Source organism: Lethenteron reissneri, chromosome 67 (assembly GCF_015708825.2).
Source record: "Lethenteron reissneri isolate LAM-NWPU_2019-01 chromosome 67, ASM1570882v1, whole genome shotgun sequence".
In the NCBI taxonomy this organism is placed as follows: Eukaryota; Metazoa; Chordata; class Hyperoartia; order Petromyzontiformes; family Petromyzontidae; genus Lethenteron; species Lethenteron reissneri.
In genome coordinates, this window is record NC_083845.1 from 5439694 (window position 1) to 5463571 (window position 23878).

Sequence of the window (23878 nt, forward strand, 5' to 3'; positions counted from 1 at the left end):
CCGTGGCCGAGAAGACCTGAAGCTTCGTGCGGAGCGACAGACCAGGTAGCTTCCACACAGCGTTACGCAACCGATGAAAAGATATTGCCGCTCGACTGATTCGGAGTGAGACCTCTGCTGATAGACTGGAGCCGGTCATAAGCATACTGCCCAGGTATGGGAAACTCTCCACTCTCTCCACAACTGCCCCATCACCAATTGGGAGTTGTGGGGGTGGAGTGTCCGATGGTACAAAATACCCAGGCAGGTGCTTGGTTTTGGTGGGGCTGATGGTAAGGCCCCACCTCTTAGTGGCACGCTCCAGTCTCAGCAGCAGCGCCTCCAACTCCTCTACACACACATACACACACACATACACACACACATACGCCCACGTCTAAATATAGTCAGAGAGCCACCGCCTCCTCCACCGCGTGCATTGACCAAACTGCATGGAATGCGGGCCGATTCTCGTCATATCTCGGCAGCTCGAGTCATTTGAAAATGCACGCAAACATCAAGTCAATGACTCAACGAATAACAACACCCCACCCCACACCCCACACGGGAAAACATAGTGTTGGTGTACGGTGCCTTTTCTGCAATATTTTGCTGTCTTTTCTTGGATTTTCTGTTTGCACATAGTCACTTTAAGATGTTTTCTTGTTCATTTTTTGTTTGTTGCGGTTGCACCCGATTCAAGAGCCGAATGGCTCACAGGGCTATACCTAAAACATGAACCTGAATTTGATATACTAGCAGACGTTTCGGGCAATTGCCCTTGTATTCATGGTACGCGGGTGGAGAGGTAAAGTGACGTAGGTAGAAAAAATATTATACAAAACACTTCATCTTCTTGGTTCTTTCGGTAAAATCACGTAGAAGGGAAATAATAAAATAATAAAAATAAAACATTATAAAACAATTCTCACGACGTTTCGGCCACAACGCAAGCAGCCGTCCTCAGGTGGAGAACAGGTCTGTCGAGAAGACAGAGTCTGAATGACACGCCCCAGGCTTGGAGCGACTATTTGACTTAGTCATTCACACACCCACTCACTCACCCACTAAACACCAACTCATCCGCTAACTCACCCAACCAACTCACTCAGCCCATTGACTTACTCACACGCTCACTCACTCACTTACCCACACACCCACCCCCTGACTTACTCATTCACTCACTCACCCACTTACCCACCAACTCACTCACCAACTGAACTACGCATTCACCCACCCACTCACCCACCAACTCACTCACTGACTTACTCATGCACTCACCCACTCACTCGCCGACTCACCCATCCACTCACCCACCCACCCACTGACTTACTCACTCACCCACCCACCCACTGACTTACTCATTCACTCACCCACCCAATTCACTCACCCACCAACTCACTCACCCACCAACTCACTCACCCACCAACTCACCCATCCACTCACCCACCCACCCACTGACTTACTCATTCACTCACCCACCCACTTACTCGCCGACTTACTCATTCACTCACTCACTCACTCGCCTACTCACCCATCCATTCACCCACTCACCCACTGACTTACGCATTCACTCACCCACCCACTCACTCACCCACCAACTCACTCACTGACTCACTCATGCACTCACCCACTCACTCGCCGACTCACCCATCCACTTACCCACCCACCCACTGACTTACTCATTCACTCACCCACCCACTCACCCACCCACCCACACAACCACCCACTCACTCACCCACCAACTCACTCATGCACTCGCCCACTGATTCGCCGACTTACTCATTCACTCACCCACTCACTCACTCACTGACTCACTCATGCACTCATTCACTCACCCACCAACTCACTCAGCCACTGACTTACTTATGCACCCACACTACAGGTGACAACTTATCTCGCCCCTCCACTGTGGATTTCCCCTCTCTCATCATGTTTCGTCTCTCTCTCCTCCCCAAGCTCTTTACAACAATTGTATCGTGATCAGTTCAACAACCCCAACCACTTGGCGTGTGTTGGGCTCGTGTAGAACAATCGTTGTTGTTGTGAATCGTGAAAGCTGCCCCTGGTTTAAAAAAAATTAACCCGTAAAAACAAAGTTTTTCACTATAAATCCTTTATATGCGTGACGGCTAGAGTCCTCTCGTCCTCTGGCTTGAGATGGCTGCCACCTATGGGTCAGATGATTGCATTGCACCATTAAGCAATTGGTAATTAAATATAATATTCTTGTCCTAAAAAGTGTAAAATTTTGGAAAATAATTTTCACGAACATTAATTGTCACGGGAAGTGGGTTAAAAAAACGACCGAAAGATTTGCACGGTCGTAAGCAAGCAAGCACGCAAGCACGCAAGCAAGCGAACTTAATATAAAGGATTTTAAAAGAGAGTGCTTTGGGTTCTGGGCTTAGGACAACTGCTGCCCTCTGGCGGGCAGTAACCAGACTCCATCAACTTCGTGTGCGACCGATGTTGATTATCACTGGTCAACAAAAAAAAACATTGTTTTCTGGCCTGGACTTTTGCAGCTGTTTTAGACTAATTTCAGGGTGCTGATTCCAAATCTGATCTCAGATTTGCTTTAACACATCTCATTTTTATGCTATCGGCATACCCCATTTTTATTGATTTTACCCGAAATTAACTCTGTCACTTATGATTGCAAGTTGTTGCGAGTCAGTGACTGCTTTAGTGTTAAAATATGGTGCTGTATTTTTAGGATAGTGTGTTTATAATATCATTTTATGTAGATATCCACATTTACTTAACATTTTTCTTCTGCAGTTTTTATTGAAAATGCAATAATTGATATCTCAAAAACGTGACGTGATAGACAAAAACTGATGCCAGATTTGGAATCAGCACCCCCCAAAATTACCTTAAACCCGTTGGAATACCTTCTGCCAGAAAAGTGTGTTGACCAGTGTAATCTCGGGGAGAAAGTAGCAACGACCCCTATTCGTTACAGGGAGGCTCTAGATATTAAACTATTTAAACAAAAAACATTTTATTTGACCAGCTAAGACCCACTGAGCTACATCGAGATGTTTTTTCAGACGTGACAGCTCAACGAAGTGGCGTATCTTCACGTGGACACACACAGTTGCCTAAATACTCTAAACGCGCGTTGTTTCTAAACGTGGAAGTACAAAAAAAACCGGAGGAACTAGAGACTTTGCATGTCCCCCCCCCCCTTCCACACCCCGTGGTCGCGTGGATTTCTTTTCCGGGAAACTTCGTTTTTTAAATCCTTTATATTAAGTTCGCTTGCTTGCTTGCGCGCTTGCTTGCTTGCTTACGACCGTGCAAATCTTTCGGTCGTTTTTTAACCCACTTCCCGTGATCCAATCGAGCTGACATTTTGCACACAGACTCGTTGTGCGTGACAATTAATGTTCGTGAAATTTTTTCCCCCAAATTTTACACTGTTTAGGGAAAACAAATTAAATATTTAATTACCAATTGCTTAATACTGGTACACAATCATCTGACCCATAGGTGGCAGCCATCTCAAGCCAGAGGACGAGAGGACTCTAGCCGCCACGCATATAAAGGATTTATAGTGAAAAACTTTGTTTTTACGGGTTATACTTATTAAATCCTTTATATTAAGTTCACTTGCTTGCTTGCTTGCGCGCTTACGACCGTGCAAATCTTTCGGTCGTTTTTTAACCCACTTCCCGTGATCCAATCGAGCTGACATTTTGCACACAAACTCGTTGTGCGTGACAATTTATTTTCGTGAAAAAAAATTCCAAAATTTTACACTTTTTAGGAAAATTTTTTTTTCATATTTAATTTAAAATACCAATGTGATCAAAATGAAACTCTTACTGAAGAAAAACAGAAATGAATAATAAAATAAAAACGATGCCACGCATATAAAGGATTTATAGTGAAAAACTTTGTTTTTACGGGTTAATTTTTTCCCAACACATTTAGACTCAACGCCACGTGTGTACACCGCAGTATTTGGCTACTGCCATACATATCCAATTGATAAGGGGCCGTTCGTAAATGACGTCACGCACCTGGGGGGTGGGGGTCAGACATTTGTGACGATGTGTGACGAGGGGGTGGAGGGTTTTACAAAAAGTCAGACCCCCCTCAAATATGACGTCACAAAGCTCTGCCCCCCCCCCCCCCCAAAAAAAATAAAACATGCTTCAAATCGCTTTAAACTATTGTCATTGTAGTGCGTACTTAATGTGGCGCTGCACTCTGATGTTGTAGGAGAAAATATTTATTAAAAAGTTTAATTAAGTAGAACGTGTTGTCTATATTTATTAAAAGTTGCGCATTTTGATGTGACGTCACATTTCTCAAACTCCCCCCCCCTCGTCACACATCGTCACAAATGTCTGACCCCCCCCCCCCCCAGGTGCGTGACGTCATTTATGGACGGCCCCAATCAACAATAGCTCTACAATTTCGATTTAAAGCTTTCGTGACTGCAGGGATTCATCTTCTTGGTTCTTTCGGTAAAGTCACGTAGAAGGGAAATAATAAAATAATAAAAATAAAACATAATAAAATAATTCTCACGACGTTTCGGCCACAACGCAAGCAGCCGTCCTCAGGTGAAGACTAGGTCTGTCGGGGAGACTGTGGCCGAAACGTCGTGAGAATTGTTTATTATATTTTTATTATTATTTTATTACTTCCCTTCTACGTGACTTTACCGAAAGAACCAAGAAACTAGCTCTACAGTACAGGAGTTACCTTTCCACGTGGCCTCTCCCCACGTGACTGCCGTGTCCACGCGGCACATGATCAGCTGACCTCGTCGCGAATCGATTCCACGACAGTCGTATTTTTTTAACCCGCCGATGAATCGAAACACGAACAACAACAAAAAAGACCCGCTTATTAAGTTTAACTAGAGATAGTTTACATTTACGTGGCGCGTCCAACGGGGGAAGCAACCTCGCGAAAGATGCGACGCCGCTTATCGATTAAAGCCGAGCGATTAAATCGGTGAAGATTTTTTTTTTTTTATAAAGCAAAGTCGCGTGGTGGTGGAATCGATTCCAAAAATCGAGGTGTTGATTCCCCCGAATCGATTCCGCGCGTGACTTCCTGGTTCCCATTGGGAGCAAGTTGACGATTGGAGGGAGCTTCATTCTCGTGCTGCTGCTGCTCTCTCGTGCTGCTGCCCTCTCGTGCTGCCCTCTCGTGCTGCTCTCTCGTGCTGCTGCTGCCCTCTCGTGCTGCTGCCCCCTCGTGCTGCTGCCCTCTCGTGCTGCTGCTGCCCTCTTGCGCTGCCCTCTCGCGCTGCCCTCTTGCTGCTGCCCTCTTGCTGCTGCCCTCTCGTGCTGCTGCCCTCTTGCTGCTGCCCCCTCGTGCTGCTCTCTCGTGCCGCCCTCTCGTGCTGCTGCTGCCCTCTCGTGCTGCTGCCCTCTCGTGCTGCCCCCTCGTGCTAACCCCTCTTGCTGCTGCTGCCCTCTCGTGCTGCCCCCTCGTGCTGCCCCCTTGCTGCTGCCCTCTCGCGCTGCCCTCACCATATCGCCACCGCTCTCTCACGACCACCCACCCCCCGCTGCTCCCACTCTGCATGCTGAACTTCGTTCGCACCGTACACAGCCACACGTAACTCCCTCTCCCTCCCGTGCCTTGCACCCCCTCCATGGGCGACCAAGAGGCGGCTCACGGGGCAGCAGCGGCAGGGGCAGCCCTGCCCCCCCTGCCCCCCGGTAGCGAGGAGGGTGGCTGCCCCCCGTGGCTGGAGGCGCTGCGGCGTCGCCTGCACGGCTGCGGGCAGCAGCACGCCCTGGCCTTCTGGGGCGAGCTGGCGGGCCCCCAACGGGAGGCCCTGGCACGGGAGCTGGCCGAGGCCGACTTGGAGGCCCTGCGGCCCTCGCTCCACAAGGCGGTGGCGGCCGGGCAGCCCGGGCAGCCGGGGCAGCCCGGGCAGCCCGGGGCAGCGCTCGAACCGCTGCCCGAAGAGTTGTGCGGCAGCAGCATCGCGTCTGACCCCGAGAGCCTGAGAGACTGGGAGCAGCACGGTGGGTGGTGAGGGTGAGGAGGGGGGTGAGTGAGTGGGGAGGTGACGTGGGGTGAGTGACGTGGGGTGAGTGACGTGGGGTGAGTGACGTGGGGTGAGTGACGTGGGGTGAGTGACGTGGGGTGAGTGACGTGGGGTGAGTGACGTGGGATGAGTGACGTGGGGTGAGTGACGTGGGGTGAGTGACGTGGGGTGAGTGACGTGGGGTGAGTGACGTGGGGTGAGTGACGTGGGGTGAGTGACGTGGGGTGAGTGACGTGGGGTGAGTGACGTGGGGTGAGTGACGTGGGGTGAGGTGATGTGGGGTGAGTGAGGGGTGAGTGAGGGGGGGTGAGTGAGTGAGTGGATAGGTCAGGTGACATGGGGTGAGGTGAGTGAGGGGTGATGTGGGGTGAGGAGAGGTGAGTGAGGGGTGGTGAGTGTGGGGACGTGGGGTGGTTAGGGGTTGAAGTGGCATGGGGTGAGCGGACGTGGGGTGCTGAGAGGATGTGGGGTGGGTGAGTGAGGGGTGAGTGAGTGTATAGGTCAGGTGACGTGGGGTGTGGTGAGTGAGGGGTGATGTGGGGTGAGGAGAGGTGAGTGAGGGGTGGTGAGTGTGGGGACGTGGCGTGGGTGAGGGGTGATGTGGGGTGAGTGGGGTGGGGTGGGGTGAGTGGGGTGGGGTGAGTGATGTGGGGTGAGTGGGGTGGGGTGAGGAGTGAACTTCTACGCGGTGAGTGCGGGAAGGTGACGTGTGGTGAGGATTGTAGGGTGACAGACGGAGTGAGTGAGTGGTGGTGAGGGGCAGAGGTCGCAAACGGGTTTTGATTCCTTACCCGTACCCGTACCCGGCCGCACCAGGGTCGCAAACGGGTACCCTACCCGTACCCGGCCGCACCAGGGTCGCAAACGGGTACCCGTACCTGTACCCGGCCGTACCCGTACCCTACCCGTACCCGGCCGGGTACGGGTAGGGTACGGGTATCGGGTACCTGATTGCGACCTCTGGGATGAAGCCATGTTGCAGGCGCGGGTGGGTTGATTCTAGGAACTTGAATTGTGAGAAGAGACAAGACGTTGGGAAATGAGTGACAAACAGTGACTCACCAGTGACTCACGGCCTACCCGTACCCGTACCCGGCCGCACCAGGGTCGCAAACGGGTACCCGTACCCGGCTGGGTACGGGTAGCCGGGTATCGGGTAGGGTACGGGTATCGGGTACTCGGTTGCGACCTCTGGTGAGGGGGCATGGGGGTGAGCGGGCAAGAGGAGGCTTCAGGGCAGAAACTTGGTCTCGTGTTATGTGCCTAAGCCATAAACTATTTACTTTTTATTATTTTACACGCTTTCTATTAACTCTGTTGTTGTTGTCGTATCCTCAAATCTTGTAACTCGATTTTAACCCACTTCCCAATGTGGTATCGACTGCAAACTTGGTATACTTATGTCATACTGATGACAATACTATATTCTAGCATTTTAAAAAAATACATTCTTTTTTATATTCTTGGTTCTTTCGGTAAAGTCACGTAGAAGGGAAATAATAGAATAATAAAAATATGAAACAATCAAAATTCTCACGACGTTTCGACTGCAACAGGTGTGAAATCCACAGCAAGAAAATGTTCTTGCTGTGGATTTTATTATTTCCCTTCTACGTGACTTTACCGAAAGAACCAAGAATATGAATCCCTGCAGTCACGAAAGCTTTAAATCAAAATTCTTTTTAAATCCTTTATATTAAGTTCGCTTGCTTGCTTACGACCGTGCAAATCTTTCGGTCATTTTTTAACCCACTTCCCGTGATCCAATCGAGCTGACATTTTCCACACAGACTCGTTGTGCGTGACAATTCATGTTCGTGAAAAATGTTTTCAAAAATTTTACACTTTAGGACAAAAATATTATATTTAATTACCAATTGCTTAATGGTGCAATGCAATCATCTGACCCATAGGTGGCAGCCATCTCAAGCCAGAGGACGAGAGGACTCTAGCCGCCACGCATATAAAGGATTTATAGTGAAAAACTTTGTTTTTACGGGTTATACTTGATGTTATGTTTCGGCTTGGGTCTAATTGTCCACGATCAACTGACGTTGGCTGCGATTGGCCACGTGATGGTAAGCTTCGGGACCACTTCCTGGAGTCGTGGAGTTCTGCCGTTGCTAGTATTTCATAAAAGCGTGTTTTGAAAAAAGTTTTTTTAAAAATATTACTTATTACCAAGTAAGGCCCCACTGGGTTCTGTAGCTCTTTTCTTCAAGAACCGATCTGGCCACACGTAATGATAGCTCGACGAATTGGCTTATCATCATGACCTGGTAATTTATAAGCCAAATATTCTTGGGTCTTTCGGTAAAGTCACCTCGATAGGTTCAAAGAAAATAACAAAAACTTTGACGCTTCGATCGCAACACAAGCAATCGTCCTAATGACGCTTGTGTTGCGATCGAAAGTCACAAAAGCTTTAAGTCAAGAGCAGCCATATACTCTAAACGCAAGATGTCCATTCTGAAATGTGGAGGGAAAAACCGGAGAAAAATCCACGTGTCATTGTCGGGATGGAGCCCACGCGCTAGTGCCGTGGTGGCGAGATGTTAACTACCTCGCCTGGTGTGCAGGAGGTCGTGGGTTCGATCCCGACCCTGGCGCCTGCTGCTGTATATTTGGAGTTTGCGTGTCTCTCTCTCTCATCATCATCATCACGGTGGCTAGGAGATGTTAACTACCTCGCCTGGTGTGCAGGAGGTCGTGGGTTCGATCCCGACCCTGACGCCTGCTGCTGTATATTTGGAGTTTGCGTGTCTCTCTCTCTCATCATCATCATCACGGTGGCTAGGAGATGTTAACTACCTCGCCTGGTGTGCAGGAGGTCGTGGGTTCGATCCCGACCTTGATGCCTGCTGCTGTATATTTGGAGTTTGCGTGTCTTTCCCTCACATCATCATCATCACGGTGGCTAGGAGATGTTAACTACCTCGCCTGGTGTGCAGGAGGTCGTGGGTTCGATCCCGACCCTGACGCCTGCTGCTGTATATTTGGAGTTTGCATGTCTTTCTCTCATCATCATTATCATCACGGTGGCTAGGAGATGTTAACTACCTCGCCTGGTGTGCAGGAGGTCATGGGTTCGATCCCGATTCTGACGCCTGCTGCTGTATATTTGGAGTTTGCGTTTCTCTCTCATCATCATCACGGTGGCTAGGAGATGTTGACTACCTCGCCTGGTGTGCAGGAGGTCGTGGGTTCGATCCCGACCCTGACGCCTGCTGCTGTATATTTGGAGTTTGCGTGACTCTCTCTCTCACCATCATCACGGTGGTTAGGAGATGTTGACTACCTCGCCTGGTGTGCAGGAGGTCGTGAGTTCTATCCCGACTCTGACGCCTGCTGCTGTATATTTGGAGTTTGCGTGTCTCTCTCTCATCATCATGATGGCTAGGAGATGTTAACTACCTCGCCTGGTGTGTAGGAGGTCATGGGTTCGATGCTGACCCTGACGCCTGTTGCTGTGTATTTGGAATTTGCGTCTCTCTCTCATCATCACGGTGGCTAGGAGATGTTAACTACCTCGCCTGGTGTGTAGGAGGTCATGGGTTCGATCCCGACCCTGACGCCTGCTGCTGTATATTTGGAGTTTGCGTGTCTCTCTCTCATCATCATCACGGTGGCTAGGAAATGTTAACTACCTCACCTGGTGTGCAGGAGGTCGTGGGTTCGATCCCGACCCTGGCGCCTGCTGCTGTATATTTGGAGTTTGCGTGTCTCTCTCTCTCATCATCATCATCACGGTGGCTAGGAGATGTTAACTACCTCGCCTGGTGTGCAGGAGGTCGTGGGTTCGATCCCGACCCTGACGCCTGCTGCTGTATATTTGGAGTTTGCATGTCTTTCTCTCATCATCATTATCATCACGGTGGCTAGGAGATGTTAACTACCTCGCCTGGTGTGCAGGAGGTCATGGGTTCGATCCCGATTCTGACGCCTGCTGCTGTATATTTGGAGTTTGCGTTTCTCTCTCATCATCATCACGGTGGCTAGGAGATGTTGACTACCTCGCCTGGTGTGCAGGAGGTCGTGGGTTCGATCCCGACCCTGACGCCTGCTGCTGTATATTTGGAGTTTGCGTGACTCTCTCTCTCACCATCATCACGGTGGTTAGGAGATGTTGACTACCTCGCCTGGTGTGCAGGAGGTCGTGAGTTCTATCCCGACTCTGACGCCTGCTGCTGTATATTTGGAGTTTGCGTGTCTCTCTCTCATCATCATGATGGCTAGGAGATGTTAACTACCTCGCCTGGTGTGTAGGAGGTCATGGGTTCGATGCTGACCCTGACGCCTGTTGCTGTATATTTGGAGTTTGTGTCTCTCTCTCATCATCATGATGGCTAGGAGATGTTAACTACCTCGCCTGGTGTGTCGGAGGTCATGGGTTCGATGCCGACCCTGACGCCTGTTGCTGTGTATTTGGAGTTTGCGTGTCTCTCTCATCATCATGATGGCTAGGAGATGTTAACTACCTCGCCTGGTGTACAGGAGGTCGTGGGTTCGATCCCGACCCTGACGCCTGCTGCTGTATATTTGGAGTTTGCGTGTCTCTCTCTCATCATCATGATGGCTAGGAGATGTTAACTACCTCGCCTGGTGTGTAGGAGGTCATGGGTTCGATCCCGACCCTGACGCCTGCTGCTGTATATTTGGAGTTTGCGTGTCTCTCTCTCATCATCATCACGGTGGCTAGGAAATGTTAACTACCTCACCTGGTGTGCAGGAGGTCGTGGGTTCGATCCCGACCCTGACGCCTGCTGCTGTATATTTGGAGTTTGCGTGTCTCTCTCTCATCATCACGGTGGCTAGGAGATGTTAACTACCTCGCCTGGTGTGCAGGAGGTCGTGGGTTCGATCCCGACCCTGACGCCTGCTGCTGTATATTTGGAGTTTGTGTGTCTCTCTCATCATCATCACGGTGGCTAGGAGATGTTGACTACCTCGCCTGGTGTGCAGGAGGTCGTGGGTTCTATCCCGACCCTGACGCCTGCTGCTGTATATTTGGAGTTTGCGTGTCTCTCTCATCATCATCATCACGGTGGCTAGGAGATGTTAACTACCTCGCCTGGTGTGCAGGAGGTCGTGGGTTCTATCCCGACCCTGACGCCTGCTGCTGTATATTTGGAGTTTGCGTGTCTCTCTCATCATCATCATCACGGTGGCTAGGAGATGTTAACTACCTCGCCTGGTGTGCAGGAGGTCGTGGGTTCTATCCCGACCCTGACGCCTGCTGCTGTATATTGGGAGTTTGCGTGTCTCTCTCTCATCATCATCACGGTGGCTAGGAGATGTTAACTACCTCACCTGGTGTACAGGAGGTCGTGGGTTCTATCCCGACCCTGACGCCTGCTGCTGTATATTTGGAGTTTGCGTGTCTCTCTCCGTGGTTACGTTGTTTCTCTGGTTCTTCCGGTTTCCCCCCTCCACATTTATAATAAACCATGCGTTCAGAACATTTGTCTGCTATACATTTCCACCTGATATCATTTGATAGCCAGATCGCTTCTAGAAAAACTTTGCTCCGTGGGCCTTACCTGTTACAAAATAAATCAAGTGGACTTCGGGTATGGCGAGTTCAGGCGGCAGGCCCCAGGTCTCCTCCATTGCAAAGTATTCAATATAAATTCATACACGGAACCTACCACATGAACAATGCCAAGGTTCATGGTTTCAGAGTTAACCTGCACGCCTTTTGGCCGTGCCCAGATATCGCAGACTCTCACCAGCACATTACGGACTGCCACATCTAGAATCAAACGTGTCGCGCGTTGCGAGCATTTGACCGCTGCTATCCATGTGATGATGATACGTGTGGCCAGGTCATAAAAAAACTTCACAGCCCTATGGGGCCTTGCCTGCTAATCGCACGGTTTACTACGTAGGGCGCAAAGGAAGTTCAACTCACATACAATAAAACATAGTTTAGTTCAAGTTCATGTTTTCGTTATAGCCCTGTGAGCCATTCAGCTCTTGAATCGGGTGCAACCGCAACATAACCAAACAAAAAACATTAACAAAAAAACATCTTAAAGTGAATATGTGACTGAGTGCAAACAGAAAATCCAAGAAAAGACAGCAAAATATTGCAGAAAAAACACCGTACACCAACGCTGTGTGCAAAAATCCCAGTGGGATGCAAGTCAAACAACAACAACAACCACAAGACAACTTAGATTAAGGCCATCAGTCTAACTCTGTACTACAACAAACAAACATTGCTAAACCAATACACTTTTCTAAACCACCAAAATAAAGCCACGAAAGCAAGGAAACGGTGATCATAGCAACTAGTTGAGACCTCCCGCACACCAGGCGAGGTAGCTAACATCTCCCCGTCCCACCGCCTCTTGATACAGCTGTCGTGGCTGCGACGGTTCCACCTGAAGACGGAAGCTTGTGTTGCCTCCGAAACGTCGTGATTTTTATTTGATTTTACTTTAATTAATTTTAATGTTTTTACCCACGTGACTTTACCGGAAAAAAACCCTACGAATATGAATCCTTGCAGTCACAAAAGCCTCAAATCTAGAATCTCTGCAGGTCTGCTGCAGGTTGCCGAGGGTCGCGTGGCCATCGTGCTCCTGGCCGGGGGTCAGGGGACGCGTCTGGGCGTGCCCTACCCCAAGGGCCTCTACGACGTGGGGCTGCCCTCCCACAAGCCCCTGCTGCAGCTGCAGGCCCAGCGCATCCTGCGACTGCAGCGGCTCGCCGAGGAGAGGCACGGCAAGCGGGGGGCCCTGCCCTGGTACGTTGGGGAACAGCGGGGGGCCCTGCCCTGGTACGTTGGGGATAGCGGGGGGCAGGGGGGGGGCTCTGGTACGTTGGGAATAGTGGAGGGGGGGGGGCAGTGGGTGAGGGGAAGGGGCAGCCCTGGTACGTTGGGGATAGTGGGGGGGGGGCTGCCCTGGTACGTTGGGGATAGTGGGGGGGGCTGCCCTGGTACGTTGGGGATAGTGGGGGGGGCTGCCCTGGTACGTTGGGAATAGCGGAGGGGGGGGGGGCAGTGGGTGAGGGGGAGGGGCAGCCCTGGTACAGTGGGGGGGGGGCAATCGGAGGGGGGGGCTTCCCTGGTACGTTGGGGATAGTGGGGGGGGGGCAGTGGCTGTGGGGGAGGGGCTGCCCTGGTACAGTGGGGGGGCAGTCGGGGTTGGGGGGACTTTCCTGGTACGTTGGGAATGGGGGGGCAGCCCCTGGCCTGGTACGTTGGGAATAGCGGGGGCAGTGGTGGGGGGGTGAAGGTAGGGGGGCGGGGGGCTGCCCTGGTACGTTGGGAATAGTGGGGGGGGGGGGCAGTGGGGGGAGGGTGAAGGTGGGGGGGGGGCTGCCCTGGTACGTTGGTTAATAGGGAGGGCAGTGGGGGGGGGGGCCTTTGGCCTGGTATGTTGGGATTAGTGGGGGGGGGGGGCTGCCCTGGTGCGTTGGGGCCGTGGGAAAGGAGAGCTGGTTGTGGGGGAATCTTGACGAATGCCGGCGTCCGCGACGTTTCGGGCAAGGGCCCTTTCGTCTTTTAAAGGGCGTCAGGGTGGTTCAGAGTTGTAATCAGAATCCTAATTTATCCTCGAGGAAATCCGATGAGCCATGAAGCTCTCGTTCACAGATGTCCAGCGGTGGCAGAGAGACGCGGCGACGGTCGCCCTGCGCCGTGAAAACGATCGCTGCCACGCCGCACGAGCCAGTGGTTCGTCGTTGTTGTTGTTGTTGACTTGTGGTGTTGTTGTTGTTGTTGCTGAGGCAGGTACATCATGACGTCGGGCCACACGCGGGAGCCCACGCTGGCGTTCCTGCGCGAGCACGGCTTCCTGGGGCTGTGCGAGGACGACGTTCGCCTCTTTGAGCAGCGACAGATCCCGGCCCTGACCCCCGACGGCAAGGTCATCCTGGAGACACGGGGACGCCTCGCCAGGGCTCCCGGTAACGCGGGGAGACGCGGCGGAGACACGGGGAGACACGGGGGAGACACGGGGGGTGACACGGGAGACACGCGGGGTGACACGGGGACACACGGGGACACACGGGGTGACACGGGGGACACGCGGGGTGACACGGGGAGACACGGGGAGACACGCGGGGTGACACGGGGGGGACAAGGGGGGTGACATGGGGGGTGACACGGGGAGACACGGGGAGACACGCGGGGTGACACGGGGGACACGCGGGGTGACACGGGGAGACACGGGGAGACACGCGGGGAGACACGGGGGGGACAAGGGGGACACGCGGGGTGACACGGGGACATGCGGGGACGCCACGCCAGAATATGAATCCCTGCAGTCACGAAAGCTTTAAATCAAAATTCACCCTCTCTGTATTATCAGCAGTGCCTGGTCATGACCGGCTGGGGATGTAGTTGTTTGTGTTGTTGTTGTTGTTGTCCCCGTGTGGTTGACGCGCGCAATTGTCGTCGCCGCCGTGTAGTCTTTGGAGCAATTGTGTTCAGTTGGAGGTTAACACGTTAGTGTAACTATGTTCATAATAAAGGTTTTTGGGTTGGATCGCGTTATTTATAAATGTGTCGTAACCCTCCAACCACCCGACAGGGCCAAACAGTAAAAAAAGTGTCACGTTTACAAAGGACAAAATAGTTCACTTCTTTAGCGCACCGGTGTGTTGAAGAGAGAATCAACAGCATTTTGAAATGTGAGTAGCACGACGTTTTGCTGGTAATTACAATCAGCTTCATCGGGCAAGAATGGTGAAGCTCTCCTGTTGGTCCCGGTCTTAAATAGAGCAGCAGCATCAGCAGGGTGACGTCATTGTTTAATTCAATTCTGGTGCAGTGATTTGAGGCAAGGAGGGTAGAGAATTTCGATTTAAAGCTGTTAATCCTGCATAATGCACACGCATATGTAGTACTAATCACATTCCTGCATTTCCCATAAATATGCTAAATTCCTCTTGATATGCAAATTCCTTTGTCAAGGCGCCCAGCTTATATATATGCTCCAAGCTCGTGTGCTGTTTCATTCAGACTCTGTCGCCTCGACGGACCTGGTTTTCACCTGAGGACGGCTGCTTGCGTTGTGGCCGAAACGTCGTTAGAATAATTTTATGATGTTTTATTTTTATTATTTTATTACTTCCCTTCTACGTGACTTTACCGAAAGAACCAAGAAGATGAGGGTAGAGAAGTGAACTATTTGTCTTTTGTCAACGTGACACATTTTTTTACTGTTTGGCCGTGCCGGGTGGTGGAGGGTTGCGACACATTTATAAATAACGCAATCTGACCCAAAATCCTATATTTGTCGCCGTCGTGTAGACGGTAACGGAGGTCTGTACCGCGCGCTGGGGGACAGCGGCGTGCTGGCCGACATGGAGGCGCGCGGGGTGCGCTACGTGCACGCGTACTGTGTGGACAACGTCCTGGCCCGCGTGGGGGATCCTCTCTTCCTGGGATTCTGCGTCCGCAAGGGGGCAGACTGCGGGGCCAAGGTGGGGAGAACTCGTGATTTTGTTACACTTATTTTGTTGTTTAATTTTTTATTCAACAATGTTTTTTACGAAACAAAAAATGTAACACGTTTGTAACATTTTTTCAAAAATATTTATAAAAAAAATAATAATTTACATTTATATTTTTGCATTATTTTTGTAACACATTTTTACAAATATTTTTTTTTATTCACATTTATTATTTTGCACTTTTTTCAACATTTCGTACATTTTTGAAACTATATTTTTTTACTTTTTTTAAGTAAAAAAATGTAATATAAAAAAAATTCCACTATCTTTTTTTAATTTTACCAATGTTTTTTTAAATATTTTTTTAATAAAAATATTTTTTTTGACAATAAAAAAAAATTCACTATTCATTTAAATTAAACAATTAGATTGTTTACGAAATATTTTTAAATATTTGTATTTATTTTACCAGATTAAGGCTCCACTGACCTGCATAGCTTTTTTCCAGAAGCGACCTGGCTAACACAATTGATAGCTCAACGAAGTAGCTCATCATCATCATCGTGTGCAAATTTCTAGTAGCAGCCAAATACTCTGAACGCGCGACGCTGATTCTAAATGTGGAGGGAAAAACCGAGGACCGGAGAAAAATCCTCGCGACCACGGGGAGAGAGACACGCAAACTCCAAACATACAGCAGGGTCAGGGTTTCTGATCGAACCCACGACCTCTTGCATATCAGGCGAGGGAGACAACATTTCGCCACTGCGGCACCCATTCTAGACACGCGGGGGACACACACGGAGACGCAGAGACACGCAGGGGGGTGACACACGGACAAATTGAACCACACGGAACACAAGGAGACACGGGGGATGCACGGAGACACGCGGGGGGGAGTCAAAGGGGAGACCTTGAGCAGAGGTCGCAAACGGGTTTTGATTCCTTACCCGTATCCGTACCGGGCCGCACCAGGGTCGCAAACGGGTACCCGTACCCGTACCCTACCCGGCCGGGTACGGGTAGGGTACGGGTATCGGGTACCTGATTGCGACCTCTGGGATGAAGCCATGTTGCAGGCGCGGGTGGGTTGATTCTAGGAACTTGAATTGTGAGAAGAGACAAGACGTTGGGAAATGAGTGACAAATGGTTACTCGCCAGTGACTCGCGGTCTACCCGTACCCGTACCCGGCTGCACCAGGGTCGCAAACGGGTACCCGTACCCGGCCGGGTACGGGTACCCGGGTATCGGGTAGGGTACGGGTATCGGGTACCCGGTTGCGACCTCTGACCTGGAGACACGCGGGGGATGACACGCGGACAAACGGAACCACGTGGAACACGAGGAGACACGCGTGGGAGGTGATGGCGGTGGAGGTGGGGGGGGGAATCCTTTACCTTTGACCTGTCGGCGTGGTGCGGCGTGGTGCGGCGTGGTGCGGCGTGATGTGGTGCGGCGTGGTGCAGGTGGTGGAGAAGCAGTCCCCCGGCGAGGCGGTGGGCGTGCTGTGCCTGGCGGACGGCCGCGCCCGCGTGGTGGAGTACACGGAGCTGGGCGACGAGCAGGCCCGCGAGCGCGACCACTCGGGCAGGCTGCGTCTCCGCGCGGGCAACATCTGCGTCCACCACTTCACCCTCGACTTCCTCAAGCTCGTCGTCAGGTGTGACTTTTCTCGGCGCCTCCACGCGGTCGCCCCTTGTAGACGCCGCTCCGTCTTCGACTTGACCACGGCCGTCTTTGATGGGCCCCGATTGCCGCAGTCAACAATCCGCAGCAGTCAAATCGCTCTCCCCGTACGGCTGCTTGTTTCACTCTTTTCACTGTCTGTGACTCCCCGTGACTCGCGCTGTGTCCCCCCCCGCCCCGTGTCTCCCTGTGTGTGTGTGTGTCCGTGTGTCCCCCCCCGTGTGTCTCCCCCCCGTGTGTCTCCCCCTTCCCCCCCCCCGTGTCTCCCTGTGTGTGTCCGTGTCTCCCCCCCGTGTGTCTCTCCCCCCCGTGTCTCCCCCTCCCCCCCCGTGTCTCCCTGTGTGCGTCTCTCCGTGTGTCTCCCCGTGTGTGTGTGTGTCCGTGTCTCCCCGTGTGTCTCCCCCCCGTGTGTCACCCCCTCCCCCCCCCGTGTCTCCCTGTGTGCGTCTCTCCGTGTGTCTTCCCGTGTGTGTGTGTGTCCATGTGTCTCCCCCCCCCCCGCCCCATGTCTCCCTGTGTGCGTCTCTCCGTGTCTCTCCATGCGTGTGTCCGTGTCTCCCCCCCCGTGTGTTTCCCCCCCCCTGCGTCTCCCCCCCCCCCCCCCGTGCCGCCTCCCGTGCCCCCCCCCCCCTTGTGTCCCCCACCCCCCATGGCTCCCCCTTGTGCCCCCCACCCCCCGTGACTCTCCCCGTGTATCCCCCCCCTTCGTGCAGGGAGTTTGAGCCCCAGCTGCCGTTCCACGTGGCTCACAAGAAGATTGCGCACGTGGATGAGAGCGGGAACCGGGTGGAGCCCACAAAACCAAACGGCATCAAGATGGAGAAGTTCGTGTTCGACGTCTTCCCCTTCGCCAAGTACGAGACGGCACGACCAGTCACAGCCAGTCACAGCCAGCCACGGCCAGTCACGGCCAGTCACAGCCAGCCACGACCGGTCACAGCTGGTCACGGCCAGTCACAGCCAGTCACGGCCAGTCACAGCCAGTCACAGCCAGCCACGACCAGTCACAGCCAGTCACGACCAGTCACAGCCAGTCACAGCCAGCCACGACCGGTCAAAGCTGGTCACGGCCAGTCATGTCCTTTGTAAATGTGACGTATTTTTACTGTTTGGCCGTGTCGGGTGGTGGAGGGTTGCGACACATTTATTAATAACGCGATCTAACCCAAAAACATCTATTATGAATAATATTGGTCGCGAAAGCCTTACACGTGTTAAACTGTAACTATGTTGTTGTTTACGCCGCTGGTGGTGTTTACGCTGGTGGTAATTGTTGTTTACGCCGCTGGTGGTGTTTACGCTGGTGATAATTGTTGTTTACGCCGCTGGTGGTGTTTACGCTGGTGATAATTGTTGTTTACGCCGCTGGTGGTGTTTACGCTGGTGATAATTGTTGTTTACGCCGCTGGTGGTGTTTACGCTGGTGGTAATTGTTGTTTACGCCGCTGGTGGTGTTTACGCTGGTGGTAATTGTTGTTTACGCCGCTGGTGGTGTTTACGCTGGTGGTAATTGTTGTTTACGCCGCTGGTGGTGTTTACGCTGGTGATAATTGTTGTTTACCCTGGTGGTGTTGTTTACGCCGATGTTTACGCTGATGTTGTTTACGCTGGTGTTGTTGTTTACGCCGTAGGAAGTTCGTGCAGTTTGAGGTTCGCCGCGAGGACGAGTTCTCTCCGCTCAAGAACTCGGACTCCGCCGGCGTCGACTGCCCCAGCTCCTCGCGGCGCCACCAGATGGCTCTGCACTACCGGTGCGGAGCGGCAGCGCTCACGCTGTGCTCACGCCGTGTTCACCACAGCGCTCACACCGCGCTCACTACAGCGCTCACACCGCGCTCACTACAGCGGTTACACCCCGTTCACTACAGCGCTCACGCCGTGTTCACCACAGCGCTCACGCCGTGTTCACCACAGCGCTCACGCCGTGTTCACTACAGCGCTCACACCGTGTTCACTACAGCGCTCACGCTGTGCTCATGCCGTGTTCACTACAGCGCTCACGCCATGTTCACCACAGCGCTCACGCCGTGTTCACCACAGCGCTCATGCCGTGTTCACTACAGCGCTCACACCGTGTTCACTACAGCGCTCACACCGCGCTCACTACAGCGGTTACACCCCGTTCACTACAGCGCTCACGCCGTGTTCACTACAGCGCTCACGCTGTGCTCATGCCGTGTTCACTACAGCGCTCACACCGTGTTCACCACAGCGCTTACGCTGTGCTCATGCCGTGTTCACTACATCGCTCACACCGCGCTCACTACAGCGGTTACACCCCGTTCACTACAGCGCTTACGCCGTGTTCACTACAGCGGTTACACCCCGTTCACTACAGCACTCACACTGCGCTCACTACAGCGGTTACACCCCGTTCACTACAGCGCTCACGCCGTGTTCACCACAGCGCTCGTGCTGTGTTCACACACCGCTTGCACCGTGTACCTGTAGTTACAGGAGGGTCACGCCACACTGGCCTGGCTTTGTACTACCTGGCCACATGTACCTGGCCACGTGTACCTGGCCACGTGTACCTGGCCACGTGTACCTGGCCACCTGTAGTCACAGGAGGGTCACGGCTCGCTGGTGTGACTGTGTATACCTGGCAGTGTGTATACCTGGCTCTGTGTACCTGTAGTCACAGGAGGGTCACGGCACACTGGCCTGGCTTTGTACTACCTGGTCACGTGTACCTGGCCACGTGTACCTAGCCACGTGTAGTCACAGGAGGGTGACGGCTCGCTGGCGTGGCAGCCGGAGTAGCTGACGATGTCTCTGCCGTGTTGCCGCGTGGTTGCAGGTGGATCCAGGGGGCGGGTGGAAGGATCGTGGACGAGCAAGGGAACGACGCTCCCAGGTGGGCGACTTGCGGGGGGACCATCTTCATCTTCAATCATCTCCAGGGACCTCGTCACTACGAGGGGGGGGGGGGGGGGCACTGCCACCCACCCCCCGCCTCTGCCCACGTGGCATGGCCCCACCCCCCACCCCACGCCACCCCCCCCCACTGTGGTTTCTGTGTGGTGTGACTGTGTCTCCCTGCGTGGCGGTGTGGTTGTTGTGAGGTTGTATGGATGTGTGTGTGGCTGTTGTGTGTGCTTGATGCGATGTGGTTGTTGTACGGTCGATGTGTGGTTGATGAGGTGTATGTGGTTGTTGTGCGGTTGTTGTGGTATGGTTGATGTGTGGTGGATGGGAGGTTGATGTGGTTGATGGGAGGTTGTTGTGGTTAGTGTGGTGTGGTTGTTGTTGATGTGGTTGTTGTGTGGTTGTTGTGGTATGGTTGTTGTGGTTGTTGTGTGGTTGATGTGGTTGTTGTGGTGGATGTGGTTGTTGTGGTTGATGTGATGTGGTTGTTGTGGTTGATGTGATGTGGCCGTTGCGTGTGTGCCACACAGCCCCGCGGAGGAGAGTGAGACGCCCACCATCTGTGAGATCTCCCCACTCATCTCCTACAGCGGAGAGGTGACGCTCGCACACACACACACACATACAAAGACCCCCCGTGTAGCCTCAACAGACTGTTGGGGCAAGTGCTGCTAGCGAGTAGTAACCTGTGAAGGCCGGCACGGCACACGAGGGGGTGGGTGGCCAGCACCACGCCCGGCCGCCTTTCTCTCCATAGCGGCGATGTTTACACACCGCACCAGGTTACTCATTTGAGGCCGAGTCGACCTAAGGGAGGTCCAGGACCGGTTCAGATAATCGTCACCGGTGTTGGCCACGAGCGGGAATCCAACTCGGCTTCGTGGCGAGGGGGCTATGCTAACCGCCACACTACCACTGCCCATGCAACAAAGACGTACTCTTAGGCTTTTTCGGTAAAATAAATAATAAAAAAGAAATAATAAAAGTTTATTATTATTATTTTTACCTACGTGACTTTACCGAAAAAACCTAAGAGTATGAATCCTTGCAGTCACGAAAGCTTCAAATCTAGAACAAAGACGTACTCGCACACGCGTACACGCATTGATGCAGTCGGCGAGTGAGCGAGTGAGCGATGAACGTGATTGGGTGGTAATTGTTTTTTACCCTTCTATCTGGCAACAAAACTGACACCTTTTTATAAGGAGTCATGTTTGCATAGACCACAATACCTGCAGTCATAATGCAAACAAAAAACATAACTCTGATAATGTATGCACTGTCCTTGAAGTTGATTGGTCCACACCCGAGACAGCTTTCCTTAGAGCCTAGTCTCACATGGGTTGGACCAGATGTGTTATCAGAGTTATGTTTTTTGTTTGCATTACAACTGCAGGTATTGTGGTCTATGCAAACATGACTCCTTGTAAAAAAAGGTGTCAGTTTTGTTGCCAGATAGAAGGGTAAAAAAACAATTACCATATTTTTACTGGCAAATGAGGTTCCAATGGTGTGATTGGGTGTTTTTGTTTTTGCGCAGGGTCTGGAGTCGCACGTGAAGGGACGCACCTTCCGCTCCCCCGTCATCCTCGGCGACCCCTGACCTCAGAAATCCGCGGCAGCCTCCGGCCTCGCGCGTGACAAGGCGACGGGCTGCCAAACGCAGAAAAGCTTCAACCCCCCACCCACCCCCCCACCCTGGATTTCACATCTTGAGAAAACGAAGCGAGGAATTCTTGAACGAGAGAGACACTTGCACAGATTTTTCAATCGTATGCCTCCGCACATTTCTATTCACTCTTGATTGTAAAGGGAAGGGGGTTTGCGGCGTAATCTCGTCTCACGGATACACGAGGTGACTTGGAGTGGCATCTTAGGTTCGTACTGGCCGTGTCAGCGACGTTCTCCCAGCTCTACTGAGACCCTGGCATCAAGCCCTGAGTCTGGGTGTCTCCGAGGGTCCATGGTGGCCATGTTAAGAGACGCATTGAGCCATCAGAGCTGGGACCACTGGGTTGGAATCTACCTACCCAGCAGAGGTCGCAACCGGGTACCCGATACCCGTACCCTACCCGATACCCGGCTACCCGTACCCGGCCGGGTACGGGTAGCCGTTTGCGACCCTGGTGCGGCCGGGTACGTGTACGGGTAGGCCGTGAGTCACTGGTGAGTCACCGTTTGTCACTCATTTCGGGTAGGTTACGGGTACGGGTAGGCCGTGAGTCACTGGTGAGTCACTGTTTGTCACTCATTTCGGGTAGGGTACGGGTAGGGAATGGGTACCCGTACCCGGCCGGGTACCCATTCCCGACCGGGTACGGGTACCCATTTGCGACCCTGGTGCGGCCGGGTACGGGTAAGGAATCAAAACCCGTTTGCGATCTCTGCTACTCAGCTAGCTGTGATCAAACCAGGTTCTCGAATGTTTGTTGAACATCTTTCGCACCGTACGTAGCCAACGGGAGGTGCGGAGGGGGGGGGGGGAAGGACAACGAACTTAACACAAAAATCGGTTTTAAAGAAATTCGTTTTCAATCTCGATTGGCTAGTGCATAGCTCCGGTGGCTTTCTATTATCGGAGGGGAGGAACGTTCCAGACGGCCGCGGAAGCACATCTGAAAGCGCCGGCGCGACGATGCGGTGGCTATATATTCTTAGGTTTTTTCGGTAAAGTCACGTAGGTAGAAAAATGTAATTAATAAAAGTAAATAAATAAATAAAAATCACGACGTTTTTATTTTACTTTTATTAATTTTAATTTTTTACCTACGTGACTTTACCGAAAAAACCTAACAATATGAATCCTTGCAGTCACGAAAGCTTCAAATCTAGATGCAGTGACTGCCAAAAGCCGCCGCCGCTGCTGCTGCTGCGTCTGCTGCTGCTGCTGCTTCTGCCGCTGCCGCTTCTGCCGCTGCTGCTGCTGTTGCTGCTGCTGCTGTTGCTGCTGCTGCTGTTGCTGCTGCTGCTTCTGCTGCTGCTGCTTCTGCCGCTGCTGCTGCTGTTGCTGCTGCTTCTGCTGCTGCTGCTTCTGCCGCTGCTGCTGCTGTTGCTGCTGCTTCTGCTGCTGCTGCTGCTGCTGCTGCTTCTGCCGCTGCTTCTGTTGCTGCTGCGTCTGCTGCTGCTGCTGCTGCTTCTGCCGCTGCTGCTGCTGTTGCTGCTGCTGCTTCTGCTGCTGCTGCTGCGTCTGCTGCTGCTGCTTCTGCCGCTGCTGCTTCTGCTGCTGCTGCTGCTTCTGCTGCTGCTGCTGCTTCTGCTGCTGCTGTTTCTGCTGCTGTTGCTGCTGCTGCTTCTGCTGCTGCTGCCGCTGCTTCTGCCGCTGCTTCTGCCGCTGCTGCTGCTGCTGTTTCTGCTGCTGCTGCTGTTTCTGCTGCTGCTGCTTCTGCCGCTGCTTCTGCCGCTGCTTCTGCTGCTGCTGCTGCTGTTTCTGCTGCTGCTGCTGCTGTTTCTGCTGCTGCTGCTTCTGCTGCTGCTGCCGCTGCTTCTGCCGCTGCTTCTGCCGCTGCTGCTGCTGTTTCTGCTGCTGCTGCTGCTGTTTCTGCTGCTGCTACTGCTTCTGCCGCTGCTTCTGCTGCTGCTGCTGCTGCTTCTGCCGCTGCTGCTGCCGCTGCCGCTGCTGCTGCTTCTGCCGCTGCTTCTGCTGCTGCTGCCGCTGCTTTTGCTGCTGCTGCTGCTGCTGCTTCTGCCGCTGCTTCTGCTGCTGCTGCTGCTTCTGCTGCTGCTGCCGCTGCTTCTGCCGCTGCTTCTGCTGCTGCTGCTTCTGCTGCTGCTGTTGTTGCAGCTTCTGCTGCTGCTGCTTCTGCTGCTGCTGCTGCTTCTGCCGCTGCTTCTGCCGCTGCTGCTTCTGCCGCTGCTTCTGCTGCTGCTGCTTCTGCTGCTGCTGCTGCTTCTGCTGCTGCTTCTGCTG

General features: G+C 52.8%; 1 protein-coding gene across 1 annotated transcript; it reads left to right on the plus strand.

Moving 5' to 3' along the window:
- Window positions 1-5096: 5096 nt before the first annotated feature.
- Window positions 5097-22452, plus strand: LOC133360158 (UDP-N-acetylhexosamine pyrophosphorylase-like protein 1). Its single transcript, XM_061578756.1, has 10 exons — window positions 5097-5984; window positions 12554-12758; window positions 13749-13924; window positions 15273-15445; window positions 16884-17077; window positions 17817-17957; window positions 18735-18854; window positions 19904-19960; window positions 20502-20568; window positions 21512-22452. Exons 1-10 carry the CDS (start codon window positions 5606-5608, stop codon window positions 21572-21574), a joined length of 1575 nt encoding a protein of 524 aa, XP_061434740.1. The 5' UTR covers window positions 5097-5605; the 3' UTR covers window positions 21575-22452.
- Window positions 22453-23878: the final 1426 nt, after the last annotated feature.

Coding starts and splice junctions, on each gene's coding strand:
- LOC133360158 (XM_061578756.1), top strand. CDS start 5,606: ATGGGCGACCAAGAGGCGGCTCACGGGGCAGCAGCGGCAGGGGCAGCC. Junction 12,759..13,748: donor AAGCGGGGGGCCCTGCCCTG/GTACGTTGGGGA, acceptor TTGCTGAGGCAG/GTACATCATGACGTCGGGCC. Junction 19,961..20,501: donor CAAGGGAACGACGCTCCCAG/GTGGGCGACTTG, acceptor TGTGCCACACAG/CCCCGCGGAGGAGAGTGAGA.